Source organism: Falco biarmicus, chromosome 4 (assembly GCF_023638135.1).
Source record: "Falco biarmicus isolate bFalBia1 chromosome 4, bFalBia1.pri, whole genome shotgun sequence".
Taxonomy (NCBI): Eukaryota; Metazoa; Chordata; class Aves; order Falconiformes; family Falconidae; genus Falco; species Falco biarmicus.
Genome location: NC_079291.1, coordinates 16508313 through 16533191, shown reverse-complemented (window position 1 = coordinate 16533191; position 24879 = coordinate 16508313). Strand labels below are relative to the sequence as shown.

General features: G+C 39.5%; 1 protein-coding gene across 4 annotated transcripts in view; it reads right to left on the bottom strand.

Annotated features, from left to right (window-relative positions):
* The window catches only part of PDCD6IP (programmed cell death 6 interacting protein), a 32604-nt gene extending 13986 nt beyond the window's left edge, over nucleotides 1–18618 (bottom strand). The window contains exons 1-7 of one of the 4 annotated variants that reach the window (XM_056335406.1): nucleotides 18266–18618; nucleotides 12163–12217; nucleotides 10329–10398; nucleotides 6951–7078; nucleotides 6236–6389; nucleotides 2968–3068; nucleotides 346–477 (exon numbers count right to left, since the gene is read on the bottom strand). In XM_056335406.1, coding sequence (XP_056191381.1) covers nucleotides 346–477; nucleotides 2968–3068; nucleotides 6236–6389; nucleotides 6951–7078; nucleotides 10329–10398; nucleotides 12163–12217; nucleotides 18266–18471 — 846 coding nt within the window. In that variant the 5' untranslated portion in view covers nucleotides 18472–18618. The remainder of the gene's footprint in view (nucleotides 1–345; nucleotides 478–2967; nucleotides 3069–6235; nucleotides 6390–6950; nucleotides 7079–10328; nucleotides 10399–12162; nucleotides 12218–18265) is intronic. The other 3 variants (XM_056335408.1, XM_056335405.1, XM_056335407.1) reach the window with 3 other exon arrangements.
* Nucleotides 18619–24879: the final 6261 nt, after the last annotated feature.

The following is a 24879-nucleotide window of genomic DNA, read 5'->3' as shown; positions in this document are numbered from 1 at the left end:
GAACTTTAATGTTCTGGGGATTTTGTAATAACTTAACTTAGGAAAATTTATTAAGAATCTGTTTTATTAGCTATACTAAGATATGAAGCCTATGCAAACAAAGATACAGACTTAACATGTCAAGCAGTATCAAATTGCCCAAAAATCATTAAGCACACACCTTTATAAAAGTTAGAGATACCACTCATCACTGCAACTGCTAATAATTTGATTCACATGATAAACATGCTCTACAATTTTTTAATACATTTCATTCTTAGTTACTTGAATTTTAGAACTCTGAACTAGCTTTTCAAGATTTAAAGTCTTCCCCATATTTTTCAGAGAAGAAGGAAAATTACCCACCTGTAACCTCCCAATTTCTTCACCAAATTTCTTCTGCTGTTTTGCCAGGATAGATTGATGATATTCTGCATTGGCCTGCATAATGCAGTGCTTTGCAGCCAGAACAGGAAACACCTCCTGGAAATAAAAATACTGACCAGGGGAAAGTCCAACCACATTAACCACCACAGACAACATGGGATGCAGGAAGAAAAAGGAAGAAGAAAAGGAAATTAGAATCACCCAATTAATGGTTTAGATCGGTTAAAACATTAGAAGTAAATGTCTGAGACCACATGACTTTGCACTGATTAATCCAGTTTTGGCGTTTGGTTTTTTTATCTGTTGCTGCAAAATTCTTAGTGTCCATTATTTTAGATAAAGTACAAATTAGATTCAAGCCATGAAGTCCCAACATTTACTTCAAAGATTAGAAATGCATGCATGTATTAGAAAGGATAGTTGCAAGAACACACCCAAATGCCCCCAAGAAAAAGCCAAGACAAGGGCGGGGGGAAGACGACAGGCCTTTTGGGTGGGATGGATTTTTGTTTTCTCTGTGTATGTTTTCTTAACAAAGTACATTTAGAACAGCAGCAGGCTTATCAAGAAAGTAACTACAATTATGAAAGCAAAGAATAAAGAGGACCAGTAACTACTGAAACAGAAAGCAATTTAAAAGTCACTTTCATGCTTTTATATAAACGAACTTATCTCTGCAGGAATACCAAGACATGAAGAAGACATTATGCTGCAGCCCACAGTATAGGCATGGTCTTTGATCAAGGATTTGGCCTTACGGTTCTATTTCTTAAATCAAGGACAACTGGAAAACCAGAGTGGTGTTTTAAAGACCTCAGTATATAAAGACCTGCTTCACATTTGTGCAAACCCACTGCGCCACCCAGAGATGAGGGGGGAGAAAAAAACAAAAACCAATAAAAAAAGGGGGTAAATTTGGAAGACAAAGCTGTCTGGGAGGCCTTACAGCTGGACTGACATCCCAAGTCAGCCTCTATTTCACACTCCTACACATGTAGCTTTTCTCAGACCTGGTGTTAACTCACGGAACCAGCAAACCTCATTATGTTCTTTCAAATAATCAACTGGCAGATTACTTGGCAACTGGAACAGGGAGCAGATCTATGGCTTAGAAAGGTCCACAACAACAAAAGACGGAGCAATGGCTTTATTATATCTCATTGCCTCTCAGAATCAATCAAACATAATACCTAAGTGAGAAATAGCCCCAATCTGTAAAATGCTACAGAATGCATGAGAGGAAATACGTGCATACATAGAAGAATCTATCAAGCTGCAGCCAAGCAAGATACCAATTTAACTTTAAAAAAACAATATTTTTTTCAAACACACATACAAAAGGCCACTGACTAGCCTACAAAGTAATTTGTGTTAATTCATTGCTTAAGAATAAAAATGCACACTTTTACTTTAGTTCAGTAGCCCTTACCCATACAGTTTCTACCATTATCATTCTATTCTGCATTAGAAACCTGGGGGGAGGGAGGGCAGCAGGGGCAAATGAACATTACCTGGGTTTTTTTCCCCCAGAGGGAATAAAAGTGCCTTAGTCAAATAATTGCCCAAGTATTTGCTGAAGACTGCATATTAAGTTACAGGACCAAACATCAACAACTTCCATTTATCAATGGTAAAAATATTTTTAGTACTTTTCTAATGTATTTTTAGTAAATCTAGTATATTCCACAGTTTTTTTCTAACAAGACAGACACTGAAAGCTATTAGTGAATGAAAAATAACTGCAAATTAGCAACAAGGGATGCTTCCCAGGGATGTTCAGAAAGAAGCACTACAGAAGACAATCTCCAACTTAGCTAGATACAGATTTCAAGAGTCCCACAATATCGAAGTAAATCTTATCCACCTGTTACACTTGTAACACCGTACAACAGGTTCTCTACTGTTTTATGATATGAACATAACTGATACACTTGATACTTCAGAATTATCTCGGTTTAGCCTTGACTGTTCATTTGAGTGCTGTTGGTTTTGGGAAGATGCAGAAGGTGGTTTTTTCATGCTCTTTGAATATATACTGTATAACAAATACATTGAAAACTTGCTTATTTTTGAAGTATCAAGATTGTTTTGGGGCACAGGAAGAGGAGAAGGCAGGCAGAAGGACAAAGGACACACAGCGACTTCCAAACATATTTTTCATTAACAGGGAAGTGAACAGTACCACTGTATTCATGCTGTCAACAAGACAGCATATTTCACATGAAAACATTGGAACTAGAAGCCAATTAAGCCCCATTAGAAAGTTGTTAGTTTGAAAAACAGATGTAGTAAGGCATTAAGTACTAAGAAAGCATCCCTAAATGCTATCACAAACATTTCAAGTTGACTTCAAAAGAAACGCATCGCAAGTAAACACACTTCATGTAGTAAGATTTTACTTATTTAAAAAAGCCACACTATCTTTTGCCTCCTAGATTCTTTGCTGTTTTTCAAATTACAGGTTTATTTCCCTTAAATGTAGCAATATGTCAGCTTTTCTTGAGGATACATTTTAGGTGTATTTTATCGAGTACATTGTAAACAATAACAGTTATTCACAATAACAGAAGATCCCAAATGGTTTCCATGAGAGTTACTAACCTTGGGCAGAGTATCTTTATATTGACATTGTTTGTAAGCATCACCATAGTAATCTGCAGCTTGATTAGCTAGTTTAGCTATGATACCATCTTTCATTTTATCTGGCAGGAGGGCGAGAGAAAACAAACAACAGTTATGATTATCATCAGTTTCTACAAGCGAACAGGCAAATTACTTCATCTTCAAACAGAAAGAACTGCATTCTAAGGGTATAGCTTTACATTATAGCTCAAAGGAGGGATCCCATTCTTCTCTCCTGACATTCAGCAGCAGTTTCCAGATTCTCTACTTCAGCCATGAAGCTCAAGATTCCGTCAGGTGTACAATAGATCTGCTGGCAGCTGCTGGCATTTATGCAGGATTAAGAGTGATGCTTTATCTCACACCAACAGCAAGCTGCCGACAAAAGCTGCAGTCCCACTCTAACTCTGGCAGCTTGTTCCCAGCCCTTCCCCTGCGCCACACAAGCGTTTGTGCAGCCATAGTCAAATAATCTAGCTGAAATCTAGTTAGGAAAAAAAAACAATTTTCAGCAGGATCTGTTCTCTAAGCCAACTCAAAATATGCTTAAGTGCAAGAGAAGAGAAGGGACTGGTCCTTTCTGTGGCAGTCCATACCACCATTGGCTTACAGCAAGCATAGAAATACCATTCCTAGACATAAAAAAACCCCACAGTTCCTCCAAGTGGCATCCACTACTTCATATCAAAGCCTCATGAGCCTAGCAGCAATAGTATTCCCTGCCTCACATGTTTACCCTGCTCCTGAAGCCAAAACTGTTAAAACAGGAACATGCTCATCTATCTCTTTTTATAATAATCTCTGGCCTGCAATAGTAATTCAGCCTTTCAAGAGAAGGCAGGCAATCAAACTTTGCACTTTGGCCATCCACTCTAAACAACTGCCCTTACAAACAAATATCCTCCGATTCGGGTGATTTATATGCACTGCCAGAATGATAAACATGAGTGCAGGGTATGCAGAGAAGTCTGCAGAGTACGCTTAATCGCCCAAATTAAATAAAAAGAATTTCCAAATGGTCTTCTCATTCCAGCATATTCACACACGGTATCTACAACACTTCAGGCACAAGCTACGATGCAATACATTTACCTTCTATGAGGTAAATGCATTTAAAGTATGCCAGAAAGATCTTTTCACTGTGGAACAGAATCCAGATGACAAATTGAGAGAAAGGAGCTTGTGAGATCCAATAACTAACTCCTTTGCTAGAATGTTTTTGTCCAGTGCACTAAATATTTAATAAACCCCAAAAAAGTAAAATCTAACTAGACTGTCCTTGTAGCCCCACCTAGTGTATGGTAGTTGCATCTTCCCTTCATAGAGCTTGAGCTCTAAGCCAAAAAAAAAAGGGGGGGGCGGGGGCCACGGACGACAAGAACAACCCTGGCATATTAACTAATATTAACTAAATTTCCATTAACAAAGGACACATTAGAGGAGACTCATTTGTCAATGCAGACAGCTCAGGATAGATCTTTCACCATCCAAAAGCGTTAGGTTTTAGCCACGTATCTTTAAAATACTGCAACTACAATAGAAGCCTTGAGATGGAATAGTGAACATATGGAGATTTAGGGACACTTAAAACATTAAGCAAGGCTCAGAAATTGAAGAAATGATGTGTGGTTATGCAGTGGAGTTAGATTTGACTGACCAGTTTGGTTTCTGCCAAACACTTCTGCTTCCTTTCCACTTGTGAATAAACTCAGTGCTATCAGAAATACCATTGTCAGCTGGTAAACTACTAAATGGACTGTCTCACATAAAAGAAAAAAACAAAGTTGCAGGTAAGGTAAATAGCCAATGCAGCAAGAAGCTAAATTTGAGCTGTGAGATCAAACTTTGAAGCATTTCCACTTTCAAAATGGGTTTCTGAAGCTAACCATGTTGTCAAACATTACTTCACAAAATGTCTTTCCAGCCAGGGAAAATCTCTACATCTGGCAAAATCTACAGCCTCTATAGTCAGATGATTATTAACTTTAATGTCCTCCTAACACTGGCAGACTTCTGGTCTTGGGAGTAGTCACAAAAAACTTGAGTTCACTGAGCACACGTGGGTTTTGGATCAGCCTTGCTTTGTCTTTTTCATGTTTTGGATAAGAAGAAATCAAAAAGGTGACAAAAGACCTCATTTTGTATGACAAATATGTAAGTGCTGCTCCATCTGTGAAGGAAATTTCAAGCATTTGTTACCCAAACGTATTTCAAAGCAATACATACTAAAATAACTGCTACCAGTAAACATAACTTATCAGTTGGCTGAAAGACAATAGTTTCTCACTGAGATTCTCCTAAAAAGCAGTAGGCTACAAGAATGTTCATGTCTTCCCTGTGAAGGGAAGAAACATCCCAGTTATGATAACCACTACCTTCCTCCACTGTATTCCCAACAACATGGGGAGAGAGAGCAGTTGGTGGGCAATCACATGTGACCTCTACGTCCTTAGTTCTGCTTTTAGCTATCTGTAATGCCTAGATGCACAACTTTTTGTAAATACAGAGAGCAAAACAGAATAGCGAAGAGTTAGAGATCTTGCACTAAGGACAGTACTGTTCCACAGGAAAATTCTTTGAAACATATGCTTTGTAATAGTTGTATTAAAATATGCAGCCTCTGAACCAGTATTTCACAATTAGTCTTTAACAGTTAAGGACAATTTTTTGTTCAACCTGCAGAATTTCACTTTCTGAAATAAACTGAGCATCGTCAGAGTCAGACTCTGTCAAACAGTTCCTCTGTTGAAATTAAGAGCAATCAAAACACAATTTGTTTCCCCTAAACTCTTAAGAAACCTCCTTTGTCTCCTAGCACAGTCATTTCTTTCTAAACTCTCATTAAACCACTCCCCTGACAGAGGAGAGGAGTAGTGGCAACCCCTCTGTGCACCATTTCTAATACTCTCAGTTCATTTAAAGAAGGCTTTTTGTTCTAAACGGGGAAAATTAAAAAATATAAACCAGCAAAATCATTTGTAAAGATGAAAATTAATGGGTTTAGGCATGAAAAGAAAGGAAAAGGCAAACAAGACAACTGCATTGTCAGGTGAACCTTAGACAAATCCTTAAGTAGCATCCATAGTCTGTGTTTAACAACCTGCAAAGGGAGGAGGGGGGGAAGAATCAGTAAAGGAAAAACAAAAACTTCTGAAAGGCCCTTTGCAAGCTCTTAATAACATAAAATTGTTTTTAAGTTTTTGAGGAAGTTTTAATGAACACAAATATACAAGCAAAAAATATATACCTCTTGTAGCTTTCAAAAAAAAGACTTCCTGGGCTTGAGCCAACATAATAAGACTGAGAGTTCCAGCTGTGTCTGGAGAGATGTCCACTGTGGGTTCACGATTCAAGGCTGACAAAACCGTGTCTTTAATGTGTTGGAAAGCACCACTCGCAAACTAAGTAAAACAAAATAGTATATTGCCATTCATGTTTCCAAACATATTTTTTCCTCTTACAAATATAATATGTACAACAATACACAAAAAATAGCTTTTTCACTCTGTGGTTTCCCATCTGTTGTATAGCCACTAAAAACAATCCCTGTTCTTGAAGCCACTTACACAGAGACATTTATCAAAACAGGCTGAGTAAATGTATATTGACTACACCTAATGGCATAACAACATGGAAGCCTTAATGCATTCCACAAAGAAGAAGATTATTACTGTATACTTTGCTGAAACTAAAATTTATACTAGCTAAAATTATTAAATCTCAAGCTGAAGGTTATTAGTTACCAACACACTTGGGGAAAGGAGTATGGAGAACTGTATGGAATTCAATCCTTCAAAGCTGGTAAATAAGTATTTCACCAATCCACCTTTGTACTTAAGAGGGGAAAAATACGTATATATATTTATGTATGTGCATATATAGCTTTAAAAATGAGACATACTTATTTGCTGTTCTAAGATTAATAAATCTGTATTTTAGGCATAAGCAGGGAGCCTCTGTACCTGATAGTGCTTAGCTGCAGCTTTTAGGCCTTCATCATTATCCAGATTCTGTTCTGCTGCAATCTGGCTTGCCAATGCTCCACAGTTGAACAAAACACAGGTCTTCTCATATCCCAAGCTTGCCAGAGCTGCAATCAAGACACACAGTTACCCATATTGGTAAGAAAAACTTCAGTACTCTAGCATCCTAGGTGAGGCCAATACTACTCACATCTGTACTTAAAGATACCAACAGTTTCAAGAAAAAAAAACACAAAAAAAACAAAAAACAAACCCGACTTATAAAATCAAAGTCATCTCCCTTCTGAAGGCTTTATGTAGTGTAATCTAGTACTTCCACAAAATTTTTCAAATGATGAACTACAGAAAGTGGCATAAAAGTGGTATGAAAACCTATACAATACACAAAATAATCTGAAAGTCTTTAGAGTACAGCTTTTTGGCTCCTGAAGATACAGAAATACATTCATTACTGAAGGATAATCTGAAATATGAACTTCCATGCATTAATCACTTCGCAGTAAGTGCCCAATTACATGTTCATACCATATCTTGAATGCAAGATTAACGACCTTTCTCTCATTGAGACCAAAGATTTGTACATGCTCTGTACATTCTATTGAAATGCAGGGAATTTTTTCACCTCTCAAAGCTATTGCTTCAGACTGAAAATGTTGACAAATATCTTGGGTTTATGTGTACTGAAGCAGTTAAGCATTTACTTAAATCTTGTGCTCACGACACAACAGTGTAGCCTGTCCAGACACAACTCCTGTAGTACTTAACAGTCCCAGAGGATGGAGCCCACACTTCTAGAAACAGTAATACCTGAACAGGAACCATTTTGTATCTATTAATTGCTTTCAAAAGGTTATTGGCTACATGCAAGCACTGGAAAAATCTATCTGCAGACAGTAGTTTCTCATTACCGTCAAAGTGTCTAGACACTCCTTTTGGAGAACACAGAAAACTCAACTACTGAATTTTTAATTTCACAAACACAAATAAAACTTTTAAGCTATCCTCAAAACATTGACAGTACTAAAGAGGCACGTGTGTTTCATTTCACTAACATCCAGCCTTCTTACACAGCTACACATTTATCTAACATCTCTGAAGCTTCTGTTAACATTCCCTGACCTGCACGAAATTGTCAGACAAGCAGCCATGAATCTGGCATGCCGTGTTTCCATTTTGTTTCCGTAATTTACCTAGATCATCCCTCTTCTGTACTTTACTTTCCAGAATTTTTCTAAAAATATCTTGTACAACTTACACATCGTTCAAAAGACTAAAACACAAGGCAAGAAAATACAGCTTTAAAGTTTCTGAATTACAAAATTATATACAGAATAACTTTATACTGTGGACGGCATCTCAAGTGTGATTTACTACAGTAAGAACAGCTGCTTCGCAATATAGATTTTCCTCAGACTTATCTGTTTATAGCTCTACCTATTAACTTAAGCCAACATATTTCAGATTGCACGCCATGCTGTGTACTGGGTCACTTTTCAAGCAGCCACAGTATGTCAGCTACCCCTGCAACACAGACTTGGGATTCGGGGGAAGATGGGAAGAAAACAGTATGCCACCACAGTGAGAGCCAGAACTCTTAAGTTACATCACTGCATCTTGGCCCCACTGAAGTCAAAGGAGTTTTACATTGACTTTCCATCTGGAGAAAAGATCACCTCCTCTTAGAAGTCAACAGAAATTTTGCTCTCTCAGTAACTGAAAACTTTGCTTTACACTGAGAAACCTCACTGCTAATTCTGATCTGAAATACAGACACACACACAGTTCATGTGGAAAGCAGCGTCTGGATAATCCACAATACAGCACTCTAAGATACATACTAAAGACTGGTTTTGTTAATTTCTTTCACCTGAGATCTACTTTAAAGTTTCAAAATACAACTTATTCCATTGTTTGTTAACTGAGCATTATGCACATCTCAGTAAGAATTTCTTTGATATTTCACATGGATTGTTGCATAAATCTCTGGCCATCTGACTCACAGTTTACTTAGACAAGTATATAATTAGCGCACAGACAAGTAAGCTTTCTCAAGCTGCTGTAACATCACCTTTACTCAAATTCTCAGGGTAATCATCAACATTATGATTACCAATTCTTTTTCTCACAGTTATTATAAATCTCTGGCAATTTGCAGACTATGTTTAAGTCATAATATTCTGAACTTTACTACGAAACAAGATTCAATCACCATGAAATGCAAGCCCCAAAGACGACAGGACCAACCAAATTCTGAGAAAAAACACAGCATCTTCAGGAAGGTCTCAAATTATCCAGAAGGATGACTTAGAACAGTTAGAAAATAAAACAAGGAAAGGTGTGTACTATCTACTTACACATAAGAATGCAGTGCATTCTTACACACACAGTTCACACAAGCACAACTTTAGCAAATGTATTCAGAACATGGAAAACTACAAAGATTCTCAGTAGTTGCTAAGGAAGAACTATATAAAGGAAACAAACTTTAAAAAAACTAAGTAGAGAATATGTAACATTTTTTTCAGGCTTTGTCTGGAGCTTCAAAATTGCAATGACCATCTTGCAATGCTAGTCAAGAACACTTAGGTATAAATAGAAGCAGTAAGGAATGATGACACGGAACTGAACAGCTCCTCACTGAAAAGTATTTAGTCTTAGTTTCTCTATTGGCAAGTGTTCCAAATCCATTTAATAATCCTCAATTTGCTGTGCAGAATTGTCCCTATAAGACTAAAACAAAACATAGATTCAAATTCCTTATGTTTGCAGGAAACAAACACAGGTGGTTTTTTTTTCGTTCTACATGTTCAAATCTGTATGAGAACGTTTTCAAATTAAGTGATAGGAGAATAATTTCAGGGCACGGGCAGATCCTTCTGTTCTCTTGAAGAACATGTGATAGCAGACTAGGTTACTGAAGCCAGCTCCCTTCTTTGTGGAAGGGACCCACTCACTCACAAGCACATCTCATGAGGATCTTACTAATTTAGAACAAGAGCAGCTGTATAACAAAAACCTACTACTGGAACTTAATGTTAACTTGAACAATTTTGATTAATGTCAGTCGGGGTTGCTCCCAGAAAAAGTCAGAGGAGCAGACAGCACACCTATTATCAGACTGCACATCTATTTGTTCCTCCAGAAAACTAATATTAAATCTCAATTTTATAGAAATTGTTTCCATGTTGCCCATTTATTCACTACCCACGTCAAAGTGAGTTATTTGTTACCAATATAGTTGAACTCATTTGAAAGCTATGTTGAGAATACTAGAAAGACTATTAACAACTCAGCTATATAAAAACATACTCAAAATTTTGTATCTTTAATACTTGCACTTTCTGTACATTCACATACCCAATTTGGCAGATCCTCCAAAAAGTGATCCTTTATCAAAAGCATCTTTCCATGTAAATGTTACACAGACCTGAAAGTTGTGAAAAAGAAAGATCTTTATAATTCCAGAATTAAATAGGAAATTTTCAGAAAACATCCCAAATCCACATATTTATCATTTTATTTTCTAATTGCATAACACATTTAATTTCCTTGTAACATCACAAACATTGTGGAAATTTCAGGGAATTGTCAAGAGTTACTTAAAATTTTATTATACCTTTATTCCTTCCTGCTGGTTTGCTCAAAACATTTCAAGCAGACAAGACAGAAGTTCTCAAAATAACATTTCATCTTCGCTCATATTCTGACTGACAAATAGATTTATTTCCAAACCAAGATACTACCCTTGCAAGAAGTCTAACAGTCTGGTATAGTCACAGTTAAAGGGAACCACTCAACCAGGCAGTTTCCACTGTTCCAAATTACTAGCATATTTGGAACTATTTTGTAATACCAAAATTCACTCATCTTAATAAGTTAATTCAATAGCAGCATTATCAGGAAATACAGTCAGGAAAGAGAATGCAAGTAAAGCCAGTGTCATTTGTATTACACTTTCATCATCTATTTCATAGACAATGCAAATGCTTCACAGAATTGGCTCTGAAGTTCCACAATCTGATTCCTTATTCAGCTGGTCAAACTAGCTGAAGGCAACTGGCATCACACCAGAAAAGACAGCAAAATTCTTCATTTTAAAGTGGCTGGGGAGAGAAGAAGTAACTGCAGAAAGAGCACTGTACTGTTTCATAATGTATTTTCCTCTAGCAGGAACACTAGCACAGGAAGCTCTGGTCAACAGCTGCTCATTGCCACTTCCACTGACTACTACTTCCCTTTCATGGAACAGTTTACAGATTTGCAGAACTTGCTCTTAAAGCTTTCCAGTTTTCCATGTCTCAAGGTCTTCCGATTACCGTATCAAAACATTTACACGATAAAAAACAAAGTGCAGTTCTTGGCTCTGGCTACAGGTAAACGCAGCTACATGTAAAACTCAAATCAGTTTGAACTGCATTAAAATTAATCCCTTACTTGTAACCTGCGAGTCTGAAAGACACTTTTTCTTTTAATCATAACATTACCATTCAAATGACTTTGTCATTAATGTAAATTCTGTCCTATTTGTAAACACATCCAAAGAAAACCTGCATCTTTTTCCACCAAAACAGCGGAGCCTAAAATTCTGTTCCAGTCTCCACCTGAGGAAGATTTCAATAGGCAGCAGTTACACTGAATTTCTCCTTAGAGATAGGATTCTAAAGAAATATGGTAGGGGAAAAAAATTAATTAACACCATATCTAAACAAAAATTACATCATTTGTAGAAGCAAAGGCAGGAACAAAGTGGTCAGCTCTTAAGTGGCATATTCTGTTACCTGTTGTGAATGCAACATCCATTCTACTTCCAAAACCAAAGATCATACTCCACTCGTTACTAAAGGTTTTCCCATAGAAATTATGTTTTAAGATGCCTTCAGAACACAGTATGACATAAACTTCTTGGAAAAAGAGAGCTGAAGAGGAATCAGCACAGCACAGCCCTTTCTGACCTAAACTGCAATGACCACTAGCCAAAGTCAAAATAAAGACAATTATGGTAACTAGAGGTCAAGTTTCAGTATAGACTATGTGTGAGCACCGACCAGAAAACAGAGATTAGGAAAACGAGGCTCAAAGAGATTAAATGCCTTGCCCAAGACAAGTACTGTTTAGCAGGTTCGGTACAGGCTTGGAAATCATCTCTCATTGCTGCCATGATTCAGTTTAATAGTTAGATAAGTTCTCTTACCTGATTTTCAGAGAATGGAAACTTCGGTTCAATTGAACACAGCTGATCATAGTATCTAAAAAAAGGAATTAACAGCCATTAGATAAAAATTAAGAGTCCTGTTTCTTACACTGGCACATGAGGAAAAGAGTGCAAAAATAAGTTGTGAAGCACATTTGTAACTATGGAGGACTTGCAGGACAGACAGAAATTTTGCCTAAAGGGACTTTTTTCAGCAGAGAAACAAGTCCAGTAGCATGTACACTGCCACCAATAACATGGAAACCTTGTCTCAGAAGTAGAAGAGTAGCACAGACAAAGCTGACCCATTCCACTTTCTGACAGAGGGTGGATTAGAAAATAATTTCATACAAAGAAGTCCCTGAATACATGCAGGGAGACAAAGAGTGCATCAGACATGAAGTCATGCTGCAAAAGTAAATTAAGTACAGCATTTAACATAACATTAACAAGCTACACTGCAGTCTCTTGGTCTGAACATCATATTCCACTCCCCTACAATTCCTGACTCATCTGTTTAAACTTCAACATCTTTAAAATAGATGCCATTTGCCTTGCACAGTACCAACTGGAGAACCTAATCCTTGATCAAATTCTTTAGTTGCAAGCTTGGTTTTCATTAGAGTATATTGTAGTCACAGTGAACTAAACCCAGAAGTTTGTCTGTGCCAATATTTTGTCTACTCACAGTGGAAGATGTTTAGGGAAGAATGCCAGAAAGATAATACAACAAGTATAGCACAGTCCCTTCACACAATCTATCCAGGCAACAGCGAGCAATTCAAAGTTTTCTTGAGTTGTACCCTACACCTGCAACACTTGTTAAACATGACAGGCTGGATGCAGAACAGAAAATGTTTAAAAAACATTTAAAACGTCTGCCAACTGCTGAGAACACATAACATGTGAAGCCTGTTTCCTACATTCTCCTTGGAGCACTTGCCATATGGGCATACACCCAAAATTATGTCGGTCAAATTCTTTTTTTAAGAATTTATATTTCCAATATACAAAACACCTTGTAATAATGAGTTTCACAGTCTGTGAAACAGGGCTAACATTGTTCCTGTTTCTTTACATTACGTTATTAAATACTCATCACTACTGATGTAGACATGAAGCAGATGTACAAGGCCTACATTCTGCAGGCAATACATATTTTTTTAGAAGTCATACACAACAATTAAAATAGTGTTAGCATATTTTTCAGTGAATTTTATCTGCCAACATATGTAATACTACAGGTTTCTGACTTCAACTGAGCCACCACTGCAGTTTAAGACACAATAAACCGTATCAAAAGCTACAATAATCTGCAACAGTAACCCAGCAGGACTTTCACTAATAGTTGATTTGAAAGAAATTGTTCCCAAGATTAAAAAAAAAATCTGCAGGTTATCTGTGACAGCAATTTAATCAAGAATAGTTTTTACTTTTAACAACTTAAAAAGTCTGTGAAAGGTATAGTAAAAAAAAAAAAAAAACAGAACAAAAGAACCCAGCCAACCACAAACAGAAAACAACTTGCACTGAAGATCACTGCAACCAATACATTTACAATTCACTTCCTTCATTGCCTTGGCCTGGTTTCAACATAAGTTACTTGCATGCAGCATCACAAAGAAATGGAGATTTTTCATGCTGCCTCCTCCTGCCTCAATTTAGTTTGTTAACCAAAAGACAACAATAAAGCAGAGCTGTCCTCCTACATTTCACCATCACCTAGTCCTTATCTGCCATGAGGAGTCAAGAAGCAAAGCTTGTTAAATGTCCTTGTGAAGTCAGGTGCGCCTAAGCAGCGTCTGTTTGCAAACAGACTATTCTTTGTATGTCAATAGAACCACAAAGAAAAGGAAAATAAGCCAAGGAGATATGTTCCTCCCAAATATGCACATTACTACATTTAACATCAGTGAATACCAGCAACACAGGGCTTTTTGTTTGGTTCAGAACTTATGTTACTATTCTGATTACTATTTCAAGCATACGATGTCATTTCATCTAATTAAAGAACTTGAAATCCTACTCAAGATTTAAGAAGTCTTTAAAACTCTGCAGACCAAAAAAAGAAACCACAACCAAACACATGTAAAATCATTTAGGGTTTTTTTTAGCAGTAGCTAAAGATACATAAAAATAATGGTATACATAAACTAAACATTTAAAAAAAGTGGTAAATAAAGGCATTAACCACAAAAAATCATAAAACTAGCAGTACAAAGAAAAGTATCCAAGGAAAGGCCACATCTGATGTGCATGTCAGTTACACACTGAAGGATGAGAGTAAACATAACAATGTTAGGAAAACAAAGTTTACAGTAATCGAACTACCAAGACACAAACAGAAGTTGCCACACCACACAGATGAGCATTGCGTGTTTCAAGTGATGAACTACAGAAAACCACATAAATACATCAACTGCCTGAGCTCCTACTACAGCAATGAAAGGGAGGGCAGATAGCAGCAGCACAGATCTAATCCTTGAAGTACTGCAATCTTTCACCAAAACCAGCATTACACCCTCCTAAACACTAGTAAAAATGAGTTACAGCAGCCAAATGAGTTGGAAATCAAGGTTTAGATTAGAATTTAATTAAAATACATATTGCATTAAGAACCTCAAATCCTGTTCCCCCTTCAAAGAATCATAAAGAAAAATCTCCTTCAAAAGAACATAAAAGAGTCCATGATCTGCCTTCACTCTTCTAGGTAAGAACTGGCATCCCGAACTCACAGCTGGAAACCAGAACTGCAACTTTCAGCCCTCAGAAAATTTGACCATTCAAAATAAAAATGAGACATCTCCCCTTTCATGTTTTTAAAAGAACTGCAAGAGTTGTTAGCAAAATTAGATCAATTTAACCTGCACCACCATTCCATCCCTCCAGAAAAAGAAAATGAAGTCGAGGCAATCCTCAATATTAAGAGAGGAAGCAAGGCACCGCTTCAAGCTGTAATTATACTCGGGGAGGGGGGGTGGAGAAAAAAACCAAAACCACACTAAATCAGATCTGCTATGACAGAATCTAAGGGGAAACACCTGTACCAAGCTCACCTATGTCACCTTCAGAGCACTCAGATTCTCACAAAACAAAAGCAAGCTTGGAAGCAGGCTGAAGTCTTTACCAGCTACCCAGTGAAAAGGAGCACAGTGTATATCAAATACTTCTCCATGAGCATTTGTGTTCATAAGTCAAACAACAGCACACCATGCACTTCACTGGTCAGTGTTTGCTTAGGAAATGGGGCTGCTACTAAGTTCATTTCTTTATTAAAAGAAAAATTCTGCAGTAAACTACTCAGCAAAACAAGGCTTCTAAAGGTTACAAAACCATGGGCAAATCCTAGATTAATTAGCAGAAGATTAAGCCCTCATTTCTTAACAGTTAAATGGTCTTCACTGCTCTACTATGTATGATGGTCTATAAACAGCTACAAAGAAGTAAATGTATGCAAAGGGTATCCACATTGTAATTAAAACCTTACTTCACTAACCAACCAGTTTTAAACTCCAGCAAAAATCTTCCTGTAGTTAACTTTAATGTAAGACTGAATACAACTCTTAAAGAGCAACAGGAAAATACTGGAAGCTGGAGGGGTAAGGGAATTTTCAGAGGAAATGCAAGGCACTCAGATGCTTGTGCTCTTTCTATCATAAGCTCAGCTGGATACTTCAAACTTCTGGGTGTGCAAACAGTCTGACTTTTTAAAGTAACTGCATCTTACAGAATATTAACAGAATGTATGTCAGAATATTCTTACAGAATAAGAACAAACTTCTTTTCCAGCAATTGTCATGAATATAAATGGTCATACATGAGGCAAACCACTGATAACTTTAGGGATAACAGAAGGCATCCAACTGAATGTTTTATTTTCTCTAATTTACAGTTAGTTCAGACATTCATCTTAACTCACTTCCACTGTAAAGGGAACAGGTATTCTCAAACGATACAATTAAAAATGCAGGTGTTTTATGAGAGAAGCTCCTGTGCAGCAGGAATATCACTTTGTGTTCACATGTAAGATGTCACCAGTGCAGTGCCCACACTCAACACCTCCCGACTACTTCAACAGCAGTAAGCAACAGCACCCGGGCCCCTGAAGTCACCTGCAGATCACTGATCCAACAGCAAAGAAAACATATTGCTGCATATGAATTGACTCAAAAGGAAAACTGTTGTTACACAGTTGCAAGTGGTTTCCCTTCATTATTCAGAGAGAAAACCTGAGATGAAGTTGCATACTATGGCTTGAATTAATTTAATGACCTGCCGGCACTGAACGAGGGAGCTCCTGCTCAGCCCCTTAGCTTTCAGCAACACTACTTTTATCCTCTTTCTAACCGCTCTGATGTTCACCCGACCTTCCACTGAACTCATTCAAGTTGCTCACCTTCAGAAAGCCACGTACACCCTTTGCCTTCCAGAAATGGTGCAAGAGAAAGGCCAGAACTGAAGTGAGGGCAGCCTGCTCTTAGCAGCGTAGAGCTGTTACATAGGGTGAAGTCCTATCACATGGCTGGGCCAAGCAGGGATTCCAGATAGTAACTAATGACAAACTGGATTGGCACCATCAGAAAAGGAAGCTCAATTCCAGCATCCAAGGGAAGATAAAAATACGCCTTTCAGTGTGGCTAGCAGAGTCCTTCTTTCAGCTCATAGAAGCTTCTTATGCACCTGACCTTCAAAAGCATACACAGTAATAAACAGGAATAGACCAGGAAACTACAAAGATACTGTAAAACACCACGAGTACAGTCATAGCTTTTACAGCCTTAACACCCAGCAAAGGGTTGATAAGCTCAAAAAACATCACTAATTCATTTTACAAATAAGTCACTTCTTTCCTATTCCTCTTCATTTTTTTAAGTTTATAAGTTAGTTCTAGTGAACATCAGATGTATTTCTGTTTGTTCATGACACTACAGAAATGTGTCACGTCTACAAGTACTTCTTATCCTAAAAAGGACCTCTATTTTTATTTTTTCTTTAAAAGAGAGATAAAAGTTCCTACCACTAGGTAAAAAACCCCATATTCTGGTACTGCAAATCTCTGACCCCAGCTTTGCAAATAGCAACGTGTACTCCAATATTAAATCTAGTGAATGAATCACAGTGACCTCTGCGAGTAGACGAGCTACAAAGAAACGGGCTCAAAATAATTCTAATCTAGAGAAAGAGAACAGGATTACCACAGTAAATCAATAACTGCAATCCATGAACGTTCTAGAGACAAGGAAGGCAGAGTGCTTTTGCAGATGTCGGAGCAGTTGCTCCTGAAGCAGGCTTTATGCAGTTTACTGGGCAGAAGGCACAGATCAATCTTTTGCTCACGTAACTTGCAATAATCCCGGCACAAGAGATGCACCAGCAAACTTTCTGATAGTAAATGAAGCACGTTAGGTAGAAAGTGAGGATGTGACTTTGGAAATACATTAGTAAGTCGCTAAACACAGGAAAACAAGGGAGAAAAATACAATAAAAAAAAAACCTACACACAACACAAAAACAAGCACACACCAAAACAAGAATCCCAGCAAAACCTACAAGAAAGCAGTAAGGTTGTGTAAAAATCACATTACAAAACAAAAAACATTACAGACATTACAAAAGTAATGTAAAAAACAGCAAAACGTAACACAAAACACAGGCGCGATCAGTTCTGAGAAGCATAACAGTCGGTCCCTTGTACCCTAACCCAGGCGGCACCGGCACGCCGCAAACACGGGGAAGCGGCTCGGCTCAGGACCTCCCCCCGCCGCCACCCCAGGACCGCGGAGCCAGGCGGCGCGGCGAAGGCCCCGGGCCGCCTCCAGCCACCCCAGCGCGGGAGGGGGCGCCCGGACAGGCCCGCGGCGGCGAGGCGGGCACGCAGCCCACAGGCCGCCAGAGCCGGCCCGGCAGCCCCGACCTCCCCGCCCCGCCCACGCCCGGACCCGCTCCGCCGCGCCCAGGGCCCAGGGCTGCCGCTGGGGCCGCACAGCGCACCTGGGGCGGGGGGGGCGCGCCCGCCCCACCGGAAGCGGCGGAGGGGGGTGAGCGCGGCGCGGCGGGGGAGGGGGGGCCTGCACCGGCCCGGCGCGCGCTCGCCCGCCCCTACCTGAGGAGGGTCTCGAGCGCGCTCTCGTGCTTGTCGAGCGGGCGGCCGAGCGCGCTCTTGCGGAGCTTGCTGAGCTCCTCGGCGGCGCGGCAGTGCTCGGCCTGGGCGTCGCCGCCCGGGTAGCTCTGCTGAATGAACTTGCACAGCGGCTTGGCCAAATCCACCTCCGAGGCCTTTTTCAGCTGCACCGAGATGAAGTTCGTCATGGCCGCCGCGCAGGGTACCGGGGGTGGGGGGAGGAGAAGGCGGGCAGCCGCCGCCGCCGTCAACCGCCGCTCAGGCGCTGCCTTTCCGCTCCGCACGGCCCCGGCCCGACGCCCGCCCGCGCCGCGGCCGTACCCCGCGCTTCCGGGATCGTCACGCGGGATCGTCACGTGCGCCCGCCCGCGCCGTGTCCCCGCCCCCCGCGCAGGCGCCTGAGGAGACGCGCCCGGGCCCCCCCCGCCGCTCGCGGCCGCTGCCGAGGGGCGGGGGGGAGGGCACCGCCGGCGGGAGCTGCGCGGTTTTACCGAGGGGAGCGGGCCCGGCGGCGGGGGTGGGTGCTGGAGGAGCGCGGTGTGGGGCGGGGAGGGCGTCTGGAGCCCGGGGAGGGCGGAGAGCTCGAGTGCTGCCCTTGCGGCAGCGCTGTCTAGTGAGAGACGCGGGCGCGGAGCCCAACTGTGGTGAAGGACGCTTGGCTGGCCGGTAACGCGGGCCGTGGCGCGCCCGTAGGAGTAGTGGCGACTGGAACGTTGGTGAGATGTCGAACTTGTAGCGCGTTAGAGCGAAGCAAAGGGTCCCGTGCGCAACCCGCCCCAAGAACAGCTATTTTAAATGAAGTAAAACGCTTCTCTGTCGCAGATGTCGAAGTGTCGCTCTTGGCAGTATAAGGCACAGGTTGGCCTGTTGCTGTAATTACATATCAGTCACCTGCGTCCCGCTGGCTTTCTGCTGACTCGACCCTGCGTAGCTCCAATCCGCAAGGCCTGCTTGTCTGGAGACCTGAGAGTGATGTTCACCCCACGTTCTCATTTCCCCCTTTCTTCTGCCACTTGCTGCAGACAACTAAAGCTGTAAGCCTGCTGTTTTCTTCTCACATAAGCCCCGAGGTGATGATACCATGAAAAGGAGTGGTAAAAGTGCTTTTTAAATTATGTGAAAGGGGTTCGTTGCAGCAGGCCATGAGTTTTGCTGTAAAGTGAAGCCGGCGATTCCTCTGTACTGAAAGCCTACTATACTAAACAGAGCTATCTTCATCATCTGGTGAATGTCTGAAGTGGTGGCGTAAGAGGAAGAGGGTAGGGCCTGGGAAATCGGGCTTTACTGCTCCTGTCACCGCTGGGAGGGGCAGCTCCGCCAGGATTAACTGTGCCTATGTACAATCCAGAGATGCTGTGACAACAGCGGCCGGGCTTCCCGGGCACAGGCATAGGGAGTTGTCCTCGTTCTGCTGCTTCCAGTCACCTTTGGTGGGGCCCAAGTGGTTATCCTTCCAGGCCTTGCCATGTTGCTCCTTTTACAAACCTTCGCTATATTCACAAAAAGTTAATATATATGTTAACAGTTCCTTAGTGTGCACTTGCCTCCCTGTGCTGAGTAAACACTCGGCACAATTACTCATAGGTCAATCAAAACCAAGCAGTAATTGACTTAATTTCACATTAAAAAAAAAAAAAAAAAAAAGGGAGAGGGGGGGATTTGTATCATACAATGAATACAGAAAGCTGCCCTGCCTTACTGATATGTGAGTATGAGTTCCACTCTGCTTTTTTTTTCCTCCAGGTTTTATTGCCCATATACACTTGTAAGCATTTGGCCTCTAGCTTGAGTCAGCCTTGCACTGACTGCACTCTGTCCCAGGGAAAACCTCACCCTCGCAGGCTTAGATTCTGACCAGTCTTAAGATACAGTCAGCTGGGCAGTTGGCTCCCTTTGTTTCCAACATCAAGACCCTATGGGGTATAGTTAGCCTACACATCATTACAAGATACATGGCTATCTATATATGGAAGATGGAAGCCATCAATACCTCCCAGCATAACAGTCATAAACACGGAAAGGGTGTGAACAAGGAAGGGCAAAAACTGCAGCTATGAGATCATAGTTCCCCTTTAGAGCCATGATGACCTTTAGATGGCTGTTGCTTAACAAATGCAAGGACTGATACTTTGTATTCCTGAACCTTCCACCAGCACAGCACAGAAATTTCACTTTGTCTTAGAACAAGTTACCAGAACTTCCAATTACAGGTGATTTGCTTCTTTCCCACAAATTTCTTAATAAACAGTACTCCTCTGAAGGCTTTGTGCTGATTATTGCAATTACAAGCAGTAATGACTTGTCTCCTTGTTACCTCTGACTAGTTAAGTACTATTTCCCAATTTAGTGATGAAGGAGCCACAGAGTCAGTAGTTATCAGTGCAGGGGGCATAATGTGCATCTTCTGACTCAGAGTCTTGTGCTTTACACAACAGGCCATATATACTTCCTTCTTCAACAAATTTGTGATAGTGTCTAAGGGAACCACTTTAAAACAGTTTTCCCCTAAAATGTTTGAAGTAATGCAGCATAAACAAGTTACAGACATATTTAATCTTTACCAAGGTCATTGATACGTGTAATTTTGCTGTAGACAGATCATTAGATGTCCCCAGTTTTCCTCTTTTTACGAAACAACAATTATGTATATGTAGAGCACTGCAGTTTTGCAAAAGCATTGCTAAAAGTCAGATTTGCTTACAGTATACAAACTGGCTTTTCTGCATGCTTCATGGGTTTTGTCTATGATTTTAGACAGAAGATCTTTCACTGAGCTCTGATGTTCTCTTTTATATTTGCTTTCTGTTCGTAAATTCTGTGTACATACATATTTCATTGAAGCAAGATTTTACTCTGCATTTGCTGTATTTTATTCTGTAGATTTTGATCATGCTGCTTCACCCATAGTGTAAGAGTTGTCCTGTAGTAATTCCACTATTTAGCAATCAGATGCTATACTAAAGAAATAAAACACCAGCAAGAAGAAGTGATAAGGCAGCTAGCTGTTCATTTAATTAAATCTGATGGTCCTCTTGCCTAAAGTTTCATTTAATCACTCAGATTCAACCTCATTTTGATACTCCTAACATAGTCTTTTGGTGACACAGGGTAAGGACCAAGTCTTTCATCACCATTACCTTTTGACCATGAGTTTCAGGAGTGACATCAGTTGCCAAAATGAGGGAATGCAGAAAACAAGTTGTATGTCGAAAGAAGCTCTCAGTGTATCTAAATAACCCTCATAGTCCTACTGGCCATTTAGAAGAAAATGTAAAATTCTTATGATCTATGAATGAAATTTCTCCCTAACAGCCCATAAACCATTTACTTCAAATTTGACACTCCTTTACCTTTGTTTCAAAATTTAGAGGAAATATTAATCCTATTTTCCTCAATTTCATTTGTATTTATTAGGATTTTATATTTTTTGTAGGTGAGGAGGGACCTGAACCAGAAAGTACGTTGATAGCTAACTCTGCTGGGCAGGGGCTGTCCTTATCTTGGTGTTTCTGGGGCCACGTTCACCAGAATGCTCAGCATACCAGCAGACTCCTCTTGGCAGGGGCTATGCTCATCTTTGTGCTTGTAGAGCCACATTCACCAGCATGCTCAATGTACCATCCTCCCACCGTTCCAATGCTATAAGAAAAACACATCTTCAGTCCAAATTCCAGATGTGGTACAGGGCAGGATGAAGAAATGAGAGGCTGGAGAAGGGGCAAAACAGGTCTAAATCAATGCTGTTGGTACACTTAGGGTAGACACTTGTGTACAGTAGTAGAACAGTTACCTTTCAACCATAAGCTAAATAAGGATAGTGACCGGGCCTTTTTTTTGCTTGAGGAGAGGGTGCTGCAGAATGATCTAGAATAAGGGCATCACATGCATAGCTAGTGGCCGAGAAAAGAACCTTGTAGATTAAATAAATGGCAAGCAGGAGCAGAAGTGGGCATAAGAGTAGAGGTGAAAATATACAAACTTAAATGAGTTAAGAAAGAGAGAGAGGTTATGCAAAGCCTGGAAATTGTTGACCTAGGTAAATAATTTTACCTGCTGCATTGTAGATGGATGACAGCAGAGCAAACAGGGAATCCAACCACCAATATTTTCTGTAAAAATGTTACAAGAATATTAGCTATTAGGCCAATTAGAGTGTGGCCTAGAATTTCTCTCAAGTCTCAGCAGGCTTCAGAAATATGCTGTATTACTGATCACATTATGATAGTGCCTGTGCTTCTTACTGAAATACACTGCATAAGCAGGGAGAAACACCTCCTCGCTGTCCCACATTGTGGTTGGTAGTAGTGGGTCTTCATAATAAGCACTAAAAGCATTTGCTAACATGTTTTCATATAGGCTATTAAAAATCTGTGGTAAAACTGTCCCCCACTCAAAAATATTTGTAAGATCTTTTAAATGTTATTATTTTTACTGCTTATACTATTCATATCACTGTGGTTCTAGAAGATTTACAAAGTGGAACAGTTTATAGAAAACAGCAGCAACTTTAAGTTCCGTAAGAAATACCTGAGAGGCTATTAAAATGCTTCCCAAAACCTGAAGGTGCAAGAGGTATAAATACAAATATGAAAAAAAGGGGGGTTTATAACACATTGAATAAAACTGCTGTCTTTTTAGCTATATTACCATAGTCCTGTATACCATGTATTAGGGTGCAGCCATATACTGCTGCCAGATATACACTCTCTACTTAAAAAGAGGCAATGTTTACACAGGTAATTACCCTGATGAAGAGCAAAGCACAAATGTGCGGTGCTATAGATATACTGATACAAGTCAGGTGACTAGTAGCCCCCAAAATGGCCACTCTACTCTGAATGAGAGTGTTTGTGAGGGTATAGATTTACACCCTCTTTCCCATCTATTGGTTATGGCACAACTATGCATAAGAAGAGGTGGATGTAATAGAGAATATCATTGTCATTTAATCGTGGGCAGGCTGCATAGCTGTTCTCTGAATCCAACCTTGTGTGTAAGTTTCTGGAAAATCCGAAGTCACGCATGAATATTTGACTTAGATTTTGGCGTGAAAACTCTGTAATCAACATGTTTTGGTGCAATGTTTGTGGTGTGCAGTTTGAAAAAAGTTCAGAGCCTTCTTCCAAAAGTTTGTTGAAAGAAGAAAAAGGTTTGGTTTAGCTTTGTTCAGTGTGAACCGTTGATGTTACTTGGTAAATCATTAATTCTACTTTACATATATAAATGAGGGAGTTTTAAATAATTTTTACCCTTAGGAATGGAAAACAAAGTACCTGTCATATTGCATTAAAAGCACATGAAAAATCAAGTGTCTGCTTTTTGTAATAATGGAGTAAATTTTGCCTTACACTGCACTTATTCTTGCTATGAATATTTTCTTCAACTGTCATAGGATTTCAGAAGCCCCAACAGTAGCTGGGTAGTGTTTAATGTTATCACAGCTTTAATTAAAAGTTAAAAGAAGAAAGGATTAATGACCTTGAAACCCAAGTGTTTTGCAAGATATCCTTCCCCTAACTATGCTGGATTTTTACTGCTTCTAATTTTAAAGTAATAAACAACTGAAACTCAAGTATGTTATTGTTTATTCATTCCAGAAGAGAGAAGTTTTGTATTTTACAAATTGCTCTTACAAGCTTGGTCATTAAGCTACCCCTTAAGATTTGAAAGTCAGAAAGTTTTCACGTAAATCCTGTATTACTAAATAATGCAAATATATAAAAAATGGAAAGTAACAAAATAGATGAAAGATAACTTGGTAACTTTGACTCTCTTAATTATTGCAATATGGGGTATACCTAAAGCAACGGCTTAATTTTTTCACTTTAAAACATTGCTTTCTTTATTTAAAGCATCGTATTTCACATTTTATAAAAAATTTTGTCCAAATATATCATCAAGTCAATCCAAATACCTTTTAAACCAAAGGATAGAGTAGACTTCAAAGAAGCATAAATTAATATTTGTCCTTTGTTGGTATTCTACAATACGCAATTAAATTTTATATTGGTTTTACCTGTATATTAAACGCAGGAAAAATACCCTTTCCTGTTTATTACATTACAATTACAAAGCTTGACTAGAAAACTCTGTGTATAATTTGAAGACTACTAGGTTTATTACAGTGAAGATATGAAAGAAATGAGATCTGGTTAATTGATGAAGATCACTTTATAAGTCATCATGGACTTAGCATTTATTTCAATAGTATTTGCTATTTGGAGTGTTTCTTATCCTAAAATACCTTATAAAATATTCAAGTAGAAATCATTTTACATCACTTGAAATAGGTCTGGATGGAAGTAGGGAATTAGGTAGCCAGCCATTATAGAGCATAATGCTTGCTAGGATAGAGACATCACTTCTTGCTACATTGAACAAGCAGAATGGTAAATAAGATCCCAACAGAAATACCTTCACTTGGCAAATTTCACTAAAAAACACTGCTGAAATTCAGCTCTTTCATTCAATGGACTCTTTTTATAGCAAGTGAGAGGCTTACACCATAAGCAATCCTCTCTATTGTCAGTGAACGGTTTTATTTTCAGCATTTCAGGTGGAGAACAGCCTGTAGTAAGTTACGGTTCAAATATCTA